Here is a 19675-nt window from a genome sequence, read left to right as displayed (position 1 = left end):
AAAAAAAAAAAAAAAAAAAAAAAAAAAAAAAAAAAAAGTCAGAGGCAGAGCCAGGATTTAGAACCCAGGGACTCACACTCTGTCTGCACTCTTTTATATATTATGTTTTCCTTTTTTTTTCCTTTCCTGAGACGGAGTCTCCCTCTGTCACCCAGGCTGGAGTACAATGGCATTATCTCATCTCACTGTCTCACTGCAACCTCCTCCTCTTGGGTTCAAGTGCTTCTCCTGCCTCAGGCTCTCAAGTAGCTGGGATTACAGGTGCCTGCCACCGCGCCCAGCTATAATTTTTGTATTTTTAGTAGAGACGAGGTTTCACCATGTTGGCCAGGCTGGTCTTGAATTCCTGACCTCAGGTGAACTTCCCTGGCCCCCCAAAGTGCTGGGATTACAGATGTGAGCCACTGCACCCAGCCTTCTTTCCTTTTTATGTAGAGATGCGCCTTGCCATGTTGTCCAGGCTGGAATGCAGTGACATGATCCTGGGTTCCAGCAATCCTCCCATCTCAGTCCCCCAAGTAGACAGGACCGCAGATGCATGCCACAATGCCATGCTAATTTTTGTGCTTTTTTTTTTTTTTTAGAGACGGGGTCTCTCTATGTTGCCCAGGCTGGTTTCACACTCCTGGGCTCAAGTGATCCACCCATCTCAGCCTCCCAAAGTGTTGGGATTACAGGCATGAGCCACCTCGCCCAGCTATATTTCTGCATAACTCCATAAGGCAGAACCTGGCCAACTTTTCACCAATAAGAATTCAAAGTGGAAAGCTCTCGGCTCGGCGCGGTGGCTCATACCTATAATCCCAGCACTTAGGAAGGCTGAGACAAGTGGATCACCTGAGGTCAGGAGTTCAAGACCAGCCTGGCCAATATAGTGAAACCCCATCTCTACTAAAAATACAAAAATTAGCTGGGTGCAGTTAGCCAGGCTTGTTAGACCAGCCTGGCTAACATGGTGAAAACCTGTCTCTACTAAAAATACAAAAACTATCCAGGCGTGGTGGCAGGCACCTATAATACCAGCTACTTGAGAGTCTGAGGCAAGAGAATCGCTTGAACCTGGCAGGCAGAGGTTGCAGTGAATGGAGATCGAGCCATTGCACCCCAGCCTGGGCAGCAAGAGCAAAACCCCATCTCAAAAAAAAAAAAAAGGTGGAAAGCTCTCTCTTATGGGGAGTGGAGGGGAACAAATATGAGAACTCCTGGAACTCTGAGAAGACATCCATAGATCCAATTTAGGAAACTCTACACTGTTTTGCTTTGGGTGATCATTCCATAGCGATGTAACTGTAAACCCAAATGTAAATTTAGGCATCAAAACAAAATGTGGCAATATTACCAGGTGGCCATTTAAAAAAAGTAATCACAGGTCTGGGCACAGTAGCTCACACCTGTAATCCCAGCACTTTGGGAGGCTGAGACGGGCAGATTGCCTGAGCTCAGGAGTTCAAGACCATCCTGGGCAACACGGTGAAACCTCGTCTCTACTAAAATACAAAAATTTAGCTGGGCATGGTGCCATGCACCTATAGTCCCAGCTACTAGGGAGGCTAAGGCAGGAGAATTGCTTGAACTCAGATGGCAGAGGTTGCAGTGAGCCGAGATCATGCCACTGCACTCCAGCCTGGGTAACAAAGCAAGATTCCATCTTACAAAAAAAAAAAAGTAATCACAGGCCAGGTGCAGTGGCTCATGTCTGTAATACCAGCACTTTGGGAGGCCGAGGTGGACGAATCAACTGAGGTCAGGATTTTGACACCAGCCTGGCCAACATGGTGAAACTCCATCTCTACTAAAAGTATAAAATTAGCCAGGTGTGGTGGCAGGCACCTGTAATCCCGGCTACTTGGGAGGCTGAGGCAGGGGAATCACTTGAGCCTGAAAGGCAGAGGTTGCAGTAAGCTGAGATTGGGCCACTGCGCTCCAACGTGGGTGACAAAGTAAGACTCCGTATCAAAAAAAAAAAAAAAAAAAAGAGTAATCGCATATACACAATATCTTTTTATTTTTAATTTTCATTTTTTTGAGACAGAGTCCCACTTTGCTGCCCAGGCTGGAGTGCAGTGGCAGAATCTCAGCTTATTGCAACCTCCACCTCCCAGGTTCAAATGATTCCCATGTCTCAGCCTCCTAAGTAGTTGAGATCGCAAGCACCCACCACTAGGCCCAGCTAATTTTTTTGTTATTTTCAGTAGAGACAGGGTTTCACTACATTGGCCAGGCTGGTCTCAAACTCCTGGCCTCAAGTGATCTGCCTACCTCAGCCTGCCAAAGTGCTCAGATTACAGGCACGAGCCATCACGCCTGACCAAAATTTTATGTTAATTTTAACAACATATCGTGGGGTCAAGCACAGTACCTGGTACTCAGCCTCAGCCTCTCGAGTAGCTGGGATTACAGGTGTGCACCACGACACCCAGCTAATTTTTCTATTTTTAGTAAAGACAGGGTTTCTCCATGTTGGCCAGGCTGGTCTCAAACTCCTGACCTCAGGTGATCCACCCACCTCGGCCTCCCAAAGTGCTGGCATTACAGGTGTGAGCCACCGCGCCTGGCCTGGCTTTATTATCATTATTGTCATCTCTGACCTCCTCTTCCCTGAACCTGCAAATAGGGCCATTGCGTTGAACAGCAGTCTTGGGCCCCAGAGAGTTGAGTGTGGTGACAGCTCTCAGACTGAGTGGGCATCTTTGACTGCCTTCCAAAGTCAAAAAATAAATGACTGGGGGTTATCTGCTGCTTTGGATCATAATTACTTATGCTTATGCCACTGATATCAAAACAGAGTTGACTATATTTAGCTCTGTGTTTTATTTGTGTTTTCTTTCTCTGAGTCAGATGGGAACTGTTTCTGCCAGCCCTGCCATTCTTCTCATGTTAAGATCTCTCCCATAAGGCAAAGCTCATTTCCCTTTTTGGCCATGGAGCACACTGGTGGTAAGAATTAGTCCTCTCACCACCCACCACACCCAACCTGAATAGGAAATTTCCAAGAATGAGAATCCCGTCTTTGGGCACTCTTCTCGGGATTCAGGTAGATTACTCAATCACAAGAGTGAGACTCGGGGACTGAAACATTCAATCAGGGCTAAAAACAGATTAAAATGGGCAGTTGCCTTTTTCCCTCGACATAGAATACACATTGGAGTCACAGCTACCTTCTAGTAACTGATTTCCTTGAGTGAATAGTGTATCAGAAAATGGGACTTTTATGGTGGCAAAGAATTCAGAGGGCCTAGGGCAGACAGATCCAGATTGGTATACAGATCTGCCACTTAACCAGCTATGTGATTGTGCGATTTACCAACCTCTCAGGGCCACATTTTTTCATCTGTCAAAAATGGTGAATATGGCCAGGCGCAGAGGCTCACCCTTGTAATCCCAGCACTTTGGGAGGCTGGGGCGGGCAGATGACGAGGTCAGGAGTTTGAGACCAGCCTGACCAACATGGTGAAATCCTGTCTCTACTACAAATACAAAAATTAGCTGGGCATGGTAGTGCATTCCTGTAATTCCAGCTATTCAGGAGGCTGAAGCAGGAGAGTCGCTTGAACCTGGGAGGTGGAGGTTGCAGTGAGCCGAGATTGCACCACTGCACTCCAGCCTGGGTAACAGGGCAAGACTCCGTCTCAAAAAAAAAAAAAAAAAAAAAAGTGAATAATAATAGCACCTATATTGGAGGCTTGTTGAGAGAGTTAAATGAGATAATGTACGAAAAGCCTTACCACAGAGCCTGGAATATAAGAACTCATTGAAGAGTCGATGTGGGCTGGGTGCCGTGGCTCACGACAGTAATCCCAGCACTTTGGGAGGCTGGGATAGGAGAATCCCTAGAGGCCAGGAGTTCAAGACCAGCCTGGACAACAAGGTGAGACCCTGGTCTCCGCAAAAAATTCAAAAATTATCCAGGTGTGGTGGCTCACGCCCGTAGTACTACCTACTTGGGAGGCTGAGGTGGGAGGATAGCTTGAGCCCAGGAAGTTGAGGCTGCAGTGAGTCGTGATCTCGCGCATTGCACTCCAGCCTGGGCGACAGACGGCGACCCTATTTAAAAAAAAAAAAAAAGGTCGTGGAAGACGTGGGGGATGAAAGGGACAACGTGTGCGCGAAAGAGCTTGGTGAAGATCAGTACCTGGAGGCCAAGATGCGGCGGCGAGCTCAGCCTCCCTAGCAGAGTCTGGTCTCCTGGCTTAGGGTCAGTGCTCCGCACACAACAATCCACTGGCTCTCATGAGACCTTGAACTGCCAATGACCGGGGGTTGCCCAGGCTCCCGAGTGAAGGCGGCCAGGAGCCAACACGGCTTTTTGCAGAAAAGCCCACTCCAAGAAGGCCCAGAGCATTCGGGCTCCGGGCGGGTCGCATCCGCGGGCCTCAGGCCCTTTCACTTACCCGGGAAAGGTAACGGTCCTTAACGGCAGCCAATAACGGCTCCCAGAGGCCCAGGCACTGGCAAGGGCAGGCTGAAATCAAACCTTGGATTTTGGAACCTCCATGCCAGACACCCCAAACCAGCGCGAACTACAACTCCCAACATGCCAGGCGGCCTCCCGGGTCCGAAGAGTCGGTCCCACCAACCTCGCGGCCCTTCTTTCCTCAAAGCGCGGCCGAACGCCTAGGCTTCCGGGTATTAGTGGCCCCGCCCCTTGACCCGAACGGAGCCGCCCCTCGCGATACCTGGGTATTGTAGTCAGTCTTCTGGGAAAGAGTCGCTCCTAGTGGCAGCGCCCTTCTCCAGAAAAACTACAAAACCCAGAATGCAGCGCAAATTCCCCTTGTCCAATAGGAACACCCCATGTAGCGGGGCGCGGAGCCCGGCTCTCGCAACTCAAGATGGCGGACGAGAGTGAGACAGCAGTGAAGCCGCCGGGACCTCCGCTGCCGCAGATGATGGAAGGGAACGGGAACGGCCATGAGCACTGCAGCGATTGCGAGAATGACGAGGACAACAGCTACAACCGAGGGTAACGAAATCCTCGGAGTCCAATTCCTGTCCAGCCTCCCACAGCCTGGGTCTCTGGGGTGCGGGGAAGCCACCGGCAGCTTAGCCTAGCCCCACCCTCATATTCTTATTGGCTAAGGCACTAGGATCCTGCCTGGCGATTGGTTACTGCCCTTGTCATTTACCAGGGGTGGGTGCTCTGGATATTAAGGGCCGGAGACGTTCAGTACTTTTATTATATAAAAGTTCTTCTATGCGGTGTTCCACTCGTGTGCTTCAGGCCAATCCTGGGAAAAGAGCATGTTGGACGTTGGTTTTCGATGGTACAACACAGGACAGTCTAGTAACAGTACAGTTCAAAGGGAACGCTACTTATAGGCGTGTTGTGTGAACAACGTGACTAGCAATAAACGAATAATAAAACATTTCGCAGCAGTTTACCCTCAGTGAGGAAATTCATCAGACTATACACTGTGTATATAATTATGTTGTAAACTATCACTACCAGAGAATCCCAAAATATAAACTCACCTTATAAACCCTATGTAATTATTGATATGGTAATGTTTTTGATTTACATAGTGTCCATTGCTCCAAATAATCCATAAGTGCCCTGAAGAATATATTAATATAATTAGGCCTTCCAACATCTTTGCCTTGTTAACTTTGCAAAGTAGCCCCAGGCTTCAATAAATTGAGCACTGTAGCTTCTTGGAGAGTATTTGGAATCCTCGGGCTCCATACTACCTATCCTGTACTTGAGGGTTTTGCCATTAGTTACCATTTGTTCCTAGGGATGAAGAAACGCACCAGGCATTTGAGTGTTGAGTTCTTTTTCCAAATTAGTTTTTGCTTCTGTAAGCCACAGCTTATCATTCATCTTTCTTCACATGGTTAGCGTCTGGCACTGGCACTCACGCTCTCTCTCCCCATCTTCCTGTCTATATTTGTACATATATTTTTAAACTGAAAGTCGTGAGAGATTTTTGGGTGTATAACTCTTGCTGAGTCTGTGGTAGTCTGATTTTCATAGCCAGCTTGTTATTCGCAGTATTGGTGGTAGCTCAGATATAAAGGAAGAAGGTTGAGGGCTTTGTAGAAACTTTAAAAAAAAAAATTTGCTACCTTATAGAGAGGGGAGAGCAAAGTATTACAGTCACGCACTGCCCAAGGACTGCATAGAAGAAGTGGTCTCAAGACATTGTAGTACATATTTTTACTGTATCTTTTCTATGTTTAGATGTGCTTAGATACACAAATACTTACCATTTTGTTACAGTTGCCTACGGTACTCAGTACAGTAACATGCAACAGCCTATTGCTCCTAGGCTGCAAATTTGTATAGCATCTTACTGTAGTGTACACCATATAGCCTAGGCATTTAGTAGGCTATAGCATCTAGGTTCGTGTAAGTACACCCTATGATGTTTGCAAGACAAAAATCACCTAACCAGGCATTTCCCAGCCCATATCCCTGTCGTTCAGTGAAGCATAACTGTATCTAGTATTTTATATAATCAGCTTGTGGCAAATCTTAGGTTCACAGATCTAGCTTTTATGTTCCTCAGTCGGCATTAAAAAATCACAGGAAGAATATAGAGGAAAGGGGAGCTTCCCCAATTTAGTTTTTTTATGACTGTTCTATTGCTATATCTCACAACAGATCTAATGTAATAGAAGTCTTGTTTTGAAGTTTGCTATTCCTAAAAATGGAAGCGCTGAGAAAGAGGAAGTAGGAACAGAAAGAAGGGAAAGAGAAGCTCTCCTAAGTCGAGATCTGAATCACAGATGAGAGTTGTTGAATGTGAAAGTCATTCCTGAAGTGAAAGTGTGGCGTTTTCTTTGCCCTTTTTGTAGTTGCTTTTATTTTCTCAACTGTTGTCCTGACCAGTATCCTTAGTTTTGCGCCCTATAATCTAAATAACTTTGCAAAACTGTCTGCCAGAAAGTTATTTTATTGGCCTGGTATGGTGGCTCACGCCTGTAATCCCAGCACTTTGGGAGGCCGAGACAGGTGGATCACTTGAGGTCAGGAGTTCGAGACCAGCCTGGGCAGCATGGTGAAACCCTGTATCTACTAAAAATACTGAACAGCTGTCCCAGCTACTTAGGGGGCTGAGGCAGGAGAATTGCTTGAACCCGGGAGGTGGGGATTGCCATGAGCCGAGATTGCACCACTGTACTCCAGCCTGGTGACAGAGCGAGACTCCGTCTCAAAAAAAAAAAAAAAAAAAAAAGTTATTTTATTTGTAGTACAAGTAAGTAATAACCTTAAAAAACTTTGACACTTCGTGGTGGTGTTTCTCTACATCGTTATAGTCTGGGTGAAAAAATTATGTTTATTAGCGTCCCAAATCAAAAGGTATGTGAAAATGAGTTTGGAGGTAGCAGGTGAAAAACCAAGGGCCTAGTCTGGAAGAGAGTCTAATTTTGGCACTTAGAATCTGGGGTAGAGTCAACATTCTTCAATGAACTTTAAGAGGAAATGGTTTGGGGAGAAGTAGCAATTTGGGAAAATGCAGCATGGCACAGTGGAAGCGTGGACTTTGAAGTCATTTAAATCTGGTCTCAGACCAGGCGTGGTGGCTCACGCTTATAATTCCAGCACTTTGGGAGGCTGAGGTGAGCCGATCGCTTGTGATTAGGAGTTCAAGACCAGCCTGGCCAACATAGTAAAAAACCATCTCTACTAAAAATACCAAAATTAGCCAGGTGTGGTGGCAGGTGCCTATACTCCCAGCTACTCGGGAGGCTGAGGCAGGAAAATTGCTTGAAACTAGGGGGCAGAGGTTGCAGTAAGCCAAGATTGTACACCTGCACTCCAGCCTGGGCGACAGAGCAAGCCTCTAGTTTCAAAATCTGCTCTCAAAGCTTGGCTCAGACACTTAATAGTCCTGTGACCTTGGGAAAGGTACTTAATCCAGAATTGTAGGGATTAAATGATAGGACATCTGGAATACACTCCTCTTCCTCCCTCTTCTTTCTTCAGATCTTCGCTAGCCTCCCAGCTTGCCCCTCTGCTCTTCTCACATACTGTATTTGGTGTAGCTTTTATCATAACAATAGTTATAACAATACATATAATAACATACTTGGTAATTTTTCTTAATGTATCTGGTCCCTGTCTCATCTGACAGTAAGGTGCTTGTAAACAGGATTGTATCTTCGAAATGCCTGGCACTTAGTGGGCATTAATGAGTATTTGCTGTATGAATGAATGGCAGATATTAAAGTGCCTGGCCCAATATTAGTGGAGTTTCATCTCCCCTCACCAAGTGGGAGGATGTCACATTTTTCTTACATACACGTTTTCTCTTCCCAAATAATTCTCATCATAAGCCTTACTACAATTTTTATGAAATACCTACAGAAACCAAGAAGCTCCAATTTGTTGTGGAAGCTTTCCACTGTGTTTTGCTTCTTGAAATGTTTTTTTTTACTTCATATTATTTAAAATGTTCTCAAAAATCATGTAAAAATTGATAAGTTTTCCTTTAAATGCTACAGTCTAAAATGTGTACTATACAATAAAGGTTAATGATAGTTAAAACTGCCTTTTTTATTTTTTATTTTTAAAGAGATGGTATCTCGCTGTGTTGCTGGTCTCAAACTCCTGGGTTCAAGTGATCCTTTTGCCTTACTGCCCCCCTGCCACCTAAAGTGCCGGGATTGTAAGCGTGAGCCACCCCACCCCACCCCACTCCTGGGCCTTTTTTTCAGGAACTAAAGTCACAGTGCTCTGTGCTAATGAAATGAGCTAAATTCATGTACTGGATTCATAGGAAATGCAGTTGTATTAGTTTCTTATGTCTCTTTGTATATGAGTTTAGTTCCTGACTTTTCTAGTCTTGTGTTTCCTCCATAATTAAATCAGCATAAGCATTTGATGAATATAAAACTTCTTGTGGTTGTGGGTAGTGAGTGGCTCATGCCTGTAATCTCAGCACTTTGGCAAGCTGAGGCAGAAAAATTGCTTGAGCCCAGAATTTCGAGACCAGCCTGGGCAACATGGCGAGACCCCATCCCTATAAATAAAAACAAAAAACCCCAAACTGGGCAAGGTGGCTCACGAGTATAATCCCAACATTTTGGGAGGCTGAGGCGGGTGGATCATGAGGTCAGGAGTTTGAGACCAGCCTGACCAACATGGCGAAACCCTGTCTCTGCTAAAAATACAAAATTAGCCGGGCGTGGTGGCACGTGCCTGTAATCTCAGCTACTCAGGAGGCTGAGGCAGGAGAATCGCTTGAACCCAGGAGGTGGAGGTTGTGGTGAGCCGAGATCTTGCCATTGCACTTCAGCCTGGGCAACAAGAGCGAAACTCTGCCTCAAAAAAACAAAAATCCCCAAACCCTTCAGGTATACATGTAGTTATATATATGTGTACATGCATACATATGCGATGTGTGTGCATACATCTCTTCAGTTTTTCTTTTAAAAAGTTTTTTATTATTACTTTGGAAACAGGGTCTCCCTCTATCGCCCAGGCTGTAGTACATGGGTGTGATCATGGCTTACTGCAGCCTTGACCTCCTGGGCTCAAGTGATCCTCCCACCTCAGCCTTCCAAGTAGCTAAGACTGTAGACATGCACCATCATCCGTGGCTAATTTTCTTTTTAAAAAATTTCTGGAGAGATGGGGTCTCACTATTTATAAAGCCCAGGCTGGTCTCAAACTGCTGGCCTCAAGTGATGCTCCCACCTTGGCCTCCCAAACTTCTGGGACTGTGGGAATAAGCTCCTGTGCCCAGCCAGTTTTGTTTTGTTTTTGAGACAGAGTCTCACTCTGTCGCCAGGCGCCAAGCTGGATTGCAACCTCTGCCTCCCGGGTTCAAGCAATTCTCCTGCCGCAGCCTCCCGAGTAGCTGGGACTGCAGGTGCACGCCACCACGCCCAGCTAATTTTTGTATTTTTAGTAGAGACGGGGTTTCACCATGCTGGACAGGATGGTCTCCATCTTTTGACCTCATGATCCGCCTGCCTTGGCCTCCCAAAATGCTGGGATTATAGGTGTGAGCCACCTCCCCGGCCTTTTTTTTTTTTTTTTAAATGAAAGTCTTTCCAAGAAGTATTGCCAAATAATAAATCTCATCAATCGGCAGATTTTAGTTTGGAGGTTATAAGTGAGGTTTGTCTCAGTGTTTTGGAACAAAATAGAACTTGTAGACTATTGTGTTCTAGGAGTCTTTCGGAATTTATTTTGCAATGTCTTCAGCATCATTGAGGTCCTGGTAGGCATGCCTCAGGAGCCCTCTGAGAAGGGGTGTCTCATCTCCATACTGCCCTCTTACTCCGTGGGACAGGTTAACATGGATTCTTTATAAGTTCTCACTCCTGATTATGAGATATTATCCCTTGTGAAAACTTAGGAGGAAAGAAAAGTCTTTCTGAAAATAAATTCTGTTAAGCTCACCTTACATGCTTTTGTCTTTTTCTTCAGCTTTCCAAGAGTCGTTCTTTCCCTGTTTATTTGACGGCTTATAGCTGCAGCTAGCTCTTGGAAAGAAGAAATCTTTTTAGTTCCTTTTTAATTTCTCCTTCAACTTTTGGTTTTCCAAAACTAGATCAAAGCAGAATGGAAAGAGAAACCTCATCACTGATACCAAATAAGTGTTCTAATTTTGTTTCCCAATTAAGTGGCAATTAAAAAGAAACTAATCAAGAGCTGCTTCAAAGAGAAGAGACTGGAAAGCAGAAGAAATGGAAAGTAAATGAGAGCCTATTTCAGGGACTCGCTGCTCACGGCAAAGCAGTTTTGCTGATTTTTCACATTGTTCCACTAATGTGCTCACTCTAAAATTCCGCAGCTTTACTAAGTTGGCAGTTAACCCTTTCCCTGTAGAGCCCACAGAGTTGAGCCATACATCTGGTAACTTCAGGAGGATGCTGCTTTAGCTCTTTCTCTTTAGCTGTTTATCTGAAATCTCTACCCTTCAAGCCTCTCTTCTGATTCCTCAAAGAAGATGTCCTTGTGATTGTGACATTTAAGGGACATAAAATATGGTGTTCTCTATTGAGAGCACCAAAAATACTCAACTGGAATTCCTCCACAGGCTCAGTGTTTGCCTCAAAAATGTCCCAGCATTTTGGGAGGCTAAGGTGGGCAGATTACTTGAGGTCAGGAGGTCGAGACCAGCCTGGCCAACATGATGAAACCCCGTCTCTACTAAAAATACAAAAATTAGCCAGGTGTGGTAGCATGCACCTGTAGTCCCAGCTATGTGGGAGGCTGGAACTACAGATGAATCTCTTGAACTTGGGAGGCAGAGGTTGCAGTGAGCCCAGATGGCACCACTGCACTTCAGCCTGCGCAATGGAGAGAGACTCCATCTTATAAAAAAACAAAAACTTTCCAGCAATGCTCTCTGAGAGGCAACTGAGGAGTCACTATGGTATTTAGTAAATGTTACTATTATCACTTTGTAGTGGGCATTATGCTAAGCCTTTTATGTGGATTATATCCTCCATTATTTCACTTATGAAGGCTTTAGGGGTTTTTTGGTTTGTTTTTTTGAGACAGAGCCTCACTCTGTCACCCAGGCTGGAGTTTAGCAGTGTGATCTCAGCTTACTGCAACCTCTGCCTTCCAGGTTCAAGTGATTCTCATGTCTTAACCCCTCGAGTAACTGGGATCGTAGGAGTGCACCACCATACCCAGCTAATTCTAATTTTTGTATTTTTAGTAGAGACATGGTTTTGCCATGTTGGTCAGGCTGCTCTTGCTCCTGGCCTCAAGCAATCCACTTGCCTCGACCTCCGAAAGTTTTGAGATTACAGGCGTGAGCCACACTGTTCCTTGCCAAATACTTTAGTTTTTATAGTGCGGCTTGAGATGTGCATCTCCATCGGTCTCTTTAACATCTTAGAGGATCCATTCTGAACTTGCTGGATTTCTTTCCCCTGCTGAATTGACTTTTGCATCTTGAATCTACAGCAGTGTGAATCTTATCTTTGGATCCATTTAACAGCCTGTGGACTTTCCCAAACTTGGGATCCAGTTTGTGTCTTTCCATGATAGACAAATATTTTTTTGAGAAGTTATTCTAATCTTGCTGCTGCACTCCAGCCTGGGCAACAAAATGAGACTCCATGTCAAAAAAAAAACAACGAAAAAGTCATTCTAGTGGGTGGAATTTCTGCCAGCATTGAGCCACCGCTCAAAACATTCTTGATAATGGTCTCTGAACAGCATTTGATTTTACCTTGGAGTTGCAAGGTCAAAGTGTAGCTCACCAAACAACTCAATGTGGAATTTACACATTTGTCTCATTCCCGTTTTAAGCAGTTTAGTGTATCAGAGCTTTTGTGACCTCTAAAAAGCAGTTATCGTCCATGACAAGAATTGGCTTGTTCACCCTCAGTACCCTGGCTTACTATCCCAGGGAGGGCCAAGGGTGCCAGCAAAAGCAGTCTTTTGTAATCCCTTCTTAGAACCTGCTGTTCTTTTCATAGGCTTTTTTTTTTTTTTTTTTTTTTTTTTTGAGACTGTCTCACTCTGTTGCCCAGGCTGGAGTACAGTGGAGCGATCTTGGCTCACTGCAACCCCTGCCTCCCGGGTTCAAGAGATTCTCCTGCCTCAGCCTCCCAAGTAGCTGAGATTACGGCTACCTGGCTAATTTTGTATTTTTCAGTAGAGATGGGATTTCTCTATGTTGGCTAGGCTGGTTTTGAGCTCCAGACCTTAGGTGATCTGCCCACCTTGGCTTCCCAAAGTACTTGGATTACAGGCATAAGCCATTATGCCCTGCCCCAGGGTACCTTGAAGGTAGTACTAAAGTGTTTTTATTTTTCCCATCATTTGAGATTCACAAGCAGTTTTTGATATAAATAACTAATGGGTGGGAATGTGCAGAGTTGGAGGTATTGCACTGAGTGATCCTTAGCCACAGAAGTACAGAGACTAGACAGCTGATATTGATTCATGCTGTGTTGTTTCCTTCTGGGCATCTTTGCCACTTTATTCACCTCTCTTGGGCTTTCTGAGTACTAATAGGATTACTAGTGAACTTAACATACTTCAAGAGTTAATTGATTTAGAAAAGGATTTCCTGATGTTTAAAAGTAGAATCAAAAGGATATTAGAGGTCAGGGTTTATTTTTATAAGTTTCTCTGAAAAACTTGAATTTCAGCCCAGAAAATTTTCACTTTTTTTTTTTTTTTTTTTTTTTTTTAAGACAGGGTTTCATTCTGCCACACAGATGGTAGTGCAGTGGTACAATCTCCTGCTTCAGCCTCCCGAGTAACTGAGACTACAAGCATACGCCACCACTCATGGCTGATTTTGTGTATGTGTGTATGTAGAGATAAGGTCTCACTGTATTCCCCAGGCTGGTCTCCAACTCCTGTTTTTTTTTGTTTTTTTTCCAGAGGTAGAAAACAAGTGGTGGCCGGTGCAGTGATGTTTATGACTAATTTGTCATAACCAGTTATATATTTCTTTATTCCTTTTCCATTCCCACTTCTTCACTCGACTAGCCTTTAAAAAATAAAAGTAAAAAATCAAATGGCCATGAGATCTGATGAGAGCTACAGTGAAAAAAAAAAGTGACCAAAAGTTGTGAATTTTATTTCCCTAACTTTTTTTCTTATGTTGTAAACCTGTGGTCTATGTTTAAGACATTGAAACCATTTGAAATAGTTACGCCGGGCGCGGTGGCTCAAGCCTGTAATCCCAGCACTTTGGGAGGCCGAGGCGGGTGGATCACGAGGTCAAGAGATCGAGACCATCCTGGTCAACATGGTGAAACCCCGTCTCTACTAAAAATACAAAAAATTAGCTGGGCATGGTGGCACGTGCCTATAATCCCAGCTACTCAGGAGGCTGAGGCAGGAGAATTGCCTGAACCCAGGAGGCGGAGGTTGTGGTGAGCCGAGATCGCGCCATTGCACTCCAGCCTGGGTAACGAGCGAAACTCCGTCTCAAAAAAAAAAAAAAAAAAAGAAATAGTCAGTTACAGTGGGCCAGGCGCAGTGGCTCATGCCTGTAATCCTAGCACTTTGGGAAACCTCATTTCCAGTAAATACAAAAAAATTAGCTGGGCATGGTGGCACATGCCTGCAATCTTAGCTACTTGGGAGGCTGAGACAGGAGAAAGGCTTGTACCTGGGAGGCAGAGGTTGCAGTGAGCCAAGATTGCACCATTGCATTCTAGCCTGGGCAACAACAGCGAAACTGTCTCAAAAGAAAAAGAAAAAGAAATAGTTACAGTTGGCTTTTTTTGTTTGTGTTTTATTTGCTTGCTTACTAGAGATGGGGTCTCACTTTGTCACCCAGGCTGAAGTACAGTGGCTATTCATCATGGTGTACAACCATATCATCAGACTCCTGGGCTTAGGAGATCCTCCCACCTCAGCTTCCTGAGTAGCTGGGACTGTAAGTTCACACCACCACACCTGGCTAGACCTGTTTTAACTCTACAAGAACTAGGACAGAGCCTAAGAGGAGAGAAGATAATGAATAAGAAAATTAGAGCTGGATGTGGTAACTCACACCTGTAATCCCAGCACTTTGGGAGGCTGAGGCAGGTGGATCCCTTGAGCCCAGGAATTCAAGACCAGCAGCCTAGGCAACATGGTGAAACCCTGTCTCTACAAAACATACAAAAATTAGCCAGGTATGGTGGCGTGCACCTGTAGTCCTAGCCACCCAGGAGGCTGAGGTGAGAGGATCGCTTGAACCTGGGAGGTTGAGGCTGCAGTGAGCCATGATTGTGCCATTGGACCCCAGCCTGGATGACAAGGCAAGACCCTGTCCAAAACAAAGAAAAAAGAAAGAAACAGCCACTTCTTATTTTTATTTTGAGACGGAGTCTCCCTCCGTTGCTCAGGCTGGAGTGCAGTGGGGCAATCTCGGCTCACTGCAACCTTCCCCTCCCAGGTTCAAGCGATTGTCCTACCTCAACCTCCTGAGTAGCTGGGATTACCGGCATGCACCACCACGCCCGGCTACTTTTGGTTTGGTAGAGATGGGGTTTTGCCATGTTGGCCAGGCTGCTCTCGAAGTCCTGACTTCAAGTAATCCACCCACCTTGGCCTCCTAAAGTGCTGGGATTGCAGGTGTGAGCCATTGCACCTGGCCTGTTTTTTTATTATTATTAAAAAAAAGTTTGTAATTTACAATCTCAATCAGTGGCCCAAGAGCACAGCATTTCCATTGCTTTCATAGATTGACATAGCTGTTGTGTGCAAACAGTACTAAAGATGTTTTGCTGACCCTCTTTTGGGCTCTAGCTTTTCAAGGTTTTATTTTAGTCTATTATGCCTATAAAGCATCAGTTAGGAATATAATTGTTGAACTCTTTCTCTTTTTTGAGATGGAGTTTCACTCTTGTTCCCCAGGCTGGAGTGCAATGGCAAGATCAGCTTATCGCAACCTCTACCTCCCAGGTTTAAGTGATATTCCTGTCTCAGCCTACCAAGTAGCTGGGATTACAGGTACCCACCACCACGCCCAGCTAATTTTTTTGTGTTTTTAGTAGAGACCGGGTTTCATCACACCTAGCCCAATTGTTGAACTCTTAACTGTTTGCTCAGCATAACTAGAGGTGCCGTGGGAAACAGCTGTATAAGATGTAGTCCTGGCCGGACATGGTGGCTTACCCCTGTAATCCCAGCACTGTGGGAGGCTGAGGCGGGCAGATCACTTGAGGCCAGAAGTTCGAGACCAGCCTGGCCAACATGGTGAAACCCTGTCTGTACTAAAAATATGAAAATTAGCCAGGCATGGTGGCACATGCCTGAAATCCCAGCTACTTGGGAGGCTGAGGCAGGAGAATCGTTTGAACCCAGGAGGTGGAGGTTGCAGTGAGCCAAGATCATGCCATCTGCCTGGGCAGCAGAGCAAGACTCCAATCTCAAAAAAAAAAAAAAAAAGAAAGAAAATGTAGAGATATAGTCCCTATGCTTATGAAATTTTTCATGTCATTAGGAAGCCAAGAAAGTAATACATTATTATATATAAAGTGTTTTAGGAGATTATAGTTTTAAAACAAACATGAGAGAACTAGAATAGTCAGAGCTGGCTTTCTGGATACAACATGACTCACTTTCTTCATTACTTCTGATGCTTGCTGCTGTCAAACACCAAAGCTGTGTTCTATAGCCCAATGTGGGGAAACAATATTCCCTTGGCTTTGGAGGATTCTCAAATCAATTCTTATAGGGAAGGAAACTAGCCTTTGGGTGGAAATGGCCCCGAGTCTTTAGAGATTGGTGGCTCCTCCCTAGATGCTAGTTGGTTAGTTGATAGCCAGTTTGCCTCACATCTCTGGGCCTTGGTTTCCTCTTCTGTAAACAACAGGTTAAGCCAGATTGTCCTGAGATTCCAGTGTTGGAGGCTCAGCTTCCCCTCCCCTATGATAGAGCTTTCTCTTTGCGGGTATGCAGTTCTGAGCGGATTACATCATCCAGTAGGACTGAGAGGAGGCCCACATATGGACCCTCGCTGCTCGTATTTTCTGGAAGTTCTCTCCTGCCATTCATCTGCTAGCTTGCCCTTACTGCCCACCTGCTCACACACCCAGCGCTGCATTCTATTTCTAGAAATAAGTACTGAAGTTCGTTTTCCATCTCCACCCCCAGGTCTGAATTTATACAAGAGCATCCTTAGGATTTCTTAAATGTTTGAACTTGGAATATTTTGGCCTTCGTTAAAAGATAACATTTCTTGGCTGGACACAGTGGCTCATGCCTGTAATCCCAGCACTTTGGGAGGCCAAGGCGGGTGGATCACAAAGTCAGGAGTTCAAGACCAGCCTTGCCAAGATGGTGAAACCCCATCTCTACTAAAAATATAAAAATTAGCCAGGCATGGTGGTGGGTGCCTATAATCGCAGCTACTCAGGAGGCTGAGGCAGAGAATTGCTTGAACCCAGGAGGCGGAGGCTACAATGAGCCAAGATAGCGCCACTGCACTCCAGCCTGGGTGATGAGCGACACTCCGTCTCAAAAAAAAAAAAAAAAAAAAAAAAAAAATGACGTTTCTTGATTGCCTTTCTGCTCTGTTCCTGGATCTGTTATTCTACTTCACCCTTTATTTGCTAGGTTGGTCATTGATGGCTTGAGCTGATCAGCTTTAGAATGTATACCTCACAATTTTTGTATGAACTGCCATCTCCCTTCTGAGGAAGGAGGCACTTCCTCCCTCAGGAAGGAAGTTGCTGCACCAAGGCAAACTTTACTTAAATCTCTGATCTTTAGTTTGAAACCAAATGAAGCAAGTTGGACTTTGATTTGCTGTATTCTAAGATTCTGGTTCTGGCCAATCTCAGTTTTTGAATTACATTAAGGCGACTGGCAGCTTAAATCTCTAAGAGATTTCTGTTTCAGTGTGCTGAATGGCAGCATGCCCTAGGATACCCAGCCAGTGGGTGTGGACTTCAAATCCCTTTGAAAAGGATGCCAGCCAGGCATGGTGGCTCATGCCTGTAATCCCAGCTCTTCGGGAGGCCAAAGCAGGAGGATTACTTGAGCCCAGGAGTTTGAGACCAGACTAAAATTAGCCAGGCATGGTGGTGCACTCTAATCCTAGTTACTTAGGAGGCTGAAGCAAGATGATTGCATGAGCCCAGGAGTTGGAGGCTGCCGTTGAGCCTGATGGTGCCACTGCACTCCAGCTTGGATGACAGAGCAAGACCCTGTCTAAAAAATGAACAAAGAGCCGGGTGTGGTGGATCACTTGAGGTCAGGAATCCAAGACCAGCCTGCCAACATGGTGAAACCCCATCTTTACTAAAAATACAAAAATTAGCCGGGCCTGGTGGTGGGTGTCTCTAATCCCAGCTACTCAGGAGGCTGAGGTATGAGAATTGCTTGAACCTGGGAGGCAGAGGTTGCAGTGAGCCGAGATCATGCCACTGGACTATAGCCTGGGCAACAGAGCGAGACTCCATCTTACAAAAAAAAAAAAAAAAGAGAAAAGGACAGGTGCAGTGACCCAGGCCTATAATCCCAGAACTTTAGGAGGCCAAGGTGAATGGATCATGAGGTCAGGAGTTTGAGACCAGCCTGGCCAGTGTGGTGAAACCCCTGTAATCCCAGCACTTTGGGAGGCTGAGGTGGGCAGATCACGAGGTCAGGAGTTCAAGACCAGCCTGGCCAGCATGGTGAAACCCCATCTCTACTAAAAATACAAAAAATTAGCCAGGCATGGTGACATGTGCCTGTAGTCCCAGCTATGCAGGAGGCTGAGGTAGGAGAATTGCTTGAACCTGGCAGGCAGAGTTTGCAGTGAGCTGAGATCATGCCACTGCACTCCAGCCTGGGTGACAGAGTGAGCCTCTGTCTCAAAAAAAAAAAAAAAAAAAAAAAAAACCAAAAAAATTTTAAAAACAATGAGGCTGAGTGCAGTGGCTCACACCTGTAATCTCAGCACTTTGGGAGGATGAGATGGGCAGATCACCTGAGGTCAGGAGTTCAAGACCAGCCTGACTAACATGGTGAAACCCTGTCTCTACTAAAAATACAAAAATTAGCTGGACATGGTGGCATGTGCATGTAATTCCAGCCACCCAGGAGGCTGAAGCAGGAGAATTGCTGGAACCTGCGATGAGGAGGCCACAGTGAGCCAAGATCATGCCATTGCACGCTAGCCTAGGCGACAGCGAGATTCCTTCTTAAAAAATAATAATAAGGCCGGGCGCGGTGGCTCAAGCCTGTAATCCCAGCACTTTGGGAGGCCGAGGCGGGTGGATCACGAGGTCAAGAGATCGAGACCATCCTGGTCAACATGGTGAAACCCCGTCTCTACTAAAAATACAAAAAAAAATTAGCTGGGCATGGTGGCGTGTGCCTGTAATCCCAGCGACTCAGGAGGCTAGGGCAGGAGAATTGCCTGAACCCGGGAGGCGGAGGTTGCGGTGAGCCAAGATCGCGCCATTGCACTCCAGCCTGGGTAACAAGAGTGAAACTCCGTCTCAAAAAAAAAAAAAAAAAATAATAATAATAATAATAAACAAGCCAAAAATAAAAAAAAAAAATAAACAAGCCTGGCGCGGTGGCTCACACCTGGAATCCCAGCACTTTGGGAGGCTGAGGAGGGTGGATCACGAGGTCAGGAGATCGAGACCATCCTGGCTAACATGGTGAAACCCTATGTTTACTAAAAATACAAAAAATTAGCTGGACGTCGTGGCAAGTGCCTGTAGTCCCAGCTGCTTGGGAGACTGAGGCAGGAGAATCGCTTGAACCTGGGAAGCAGAGGTTGCAGTGAGCTGAGATCACACCACTGCACTCCGGCCTGGGCAACAAGAGTGAGACTCCGTCTCAAAAATGAGAAAAAAAATGAACAAACAAAAAATGATGTCAGATTCTTGGAGAAGGATTAGCCTGGCTTTGGTGAGGTCCTATAGTTTTGTTTTCTCTACGTTTAAATTTAGACCATTTTTCTGTGAAGTAGCATTTGCTTGCTAGGATGTTTTTTGAAATCCTACTCTCAATGTCTCTGAGCTTGGTTTCCTATGAATAATTAAATTATTGTAATTACCGTGAAAGCTAACCCTAGTGGGCTCCCTGTAAGTCTGCTTTTGCTGAATTGGTTGTCTTCCTGTTTGGGGATGTTGACTGTAAAACTGTGTGAACTCATAATGTGTCCTCACAGATGGGGCTCAACACTTGGTAGCTCAGTGAAAATGACTCATTAAAAAGCATGGTGGTTCACGCCTGTAATCCCAGCACTTTGGGAGGCTGAGGCAGGTGAATCACCTGAGGTCAGGAGTTTGAGACCAGACTCACCAA

At 45.3% G+C, this 19675-nt stretch overlaps 2 protein-coding genes across 3 annotated transcripts in view; one reads left to right on the top strand and one right to left on the bottom strand.

Moving 5' to 3' along the window:
* Positions 1-4618, bottom strand: part of DCAKD (dephospho-CoA kinase domain containing) — a 38612-nt gene extending 33994 nt beyond the window's left edge. The window contains exon 1 of the mRNA XM_032269970.1: positions 4392-4618. The gene's annotated coding sequence lies outside the window, so the exon portion shown is untranslated. The remainder of the gene's footprint in view (positions 1-4391) is intronic.
* Positions 4619-4790: 172 nt separating this feature from the next.
* Positions 4791-19675, top strand: part of NMT1 (N-myristoyltransferase 1) — a 46209-nt gene continuing 31324 nt past the window's right edge. For both annotated transcript variants that reach the window (XM_032269967.1, XM_032269968.1), the window contains exon 1: positions 4791-4963. In XM_032269967.1, coding sequence (XP_032125858.1) covers positions 4833-4963 — 131 coding nt within the window. In that variant the 5' untranslated portion in view covers positions 4791-4832. The remainder of the gene's footprint in view (positions 4964-19675) is intronic.

This window comes from Sapajus apella, unplaced genomic scaffold (genome assembly GCF_009761245.1).
Source record: "Sapajus apella isolate SASKATOON/1434 unplaced genomic scaffold, GSC_monkey_1.0 scaffold201, whole genome shotgun sequence".
Lineage (NCBI taxonomy): Eukaryota > Metazoa > Chordata > Mammalia > Primates > Cebidae > Sapajus > Sapajus apella.
Note: the sequence above shows the minus strand (reverse complement) of the source record. Positions and strands in the feature narration are given on the sequence as shown.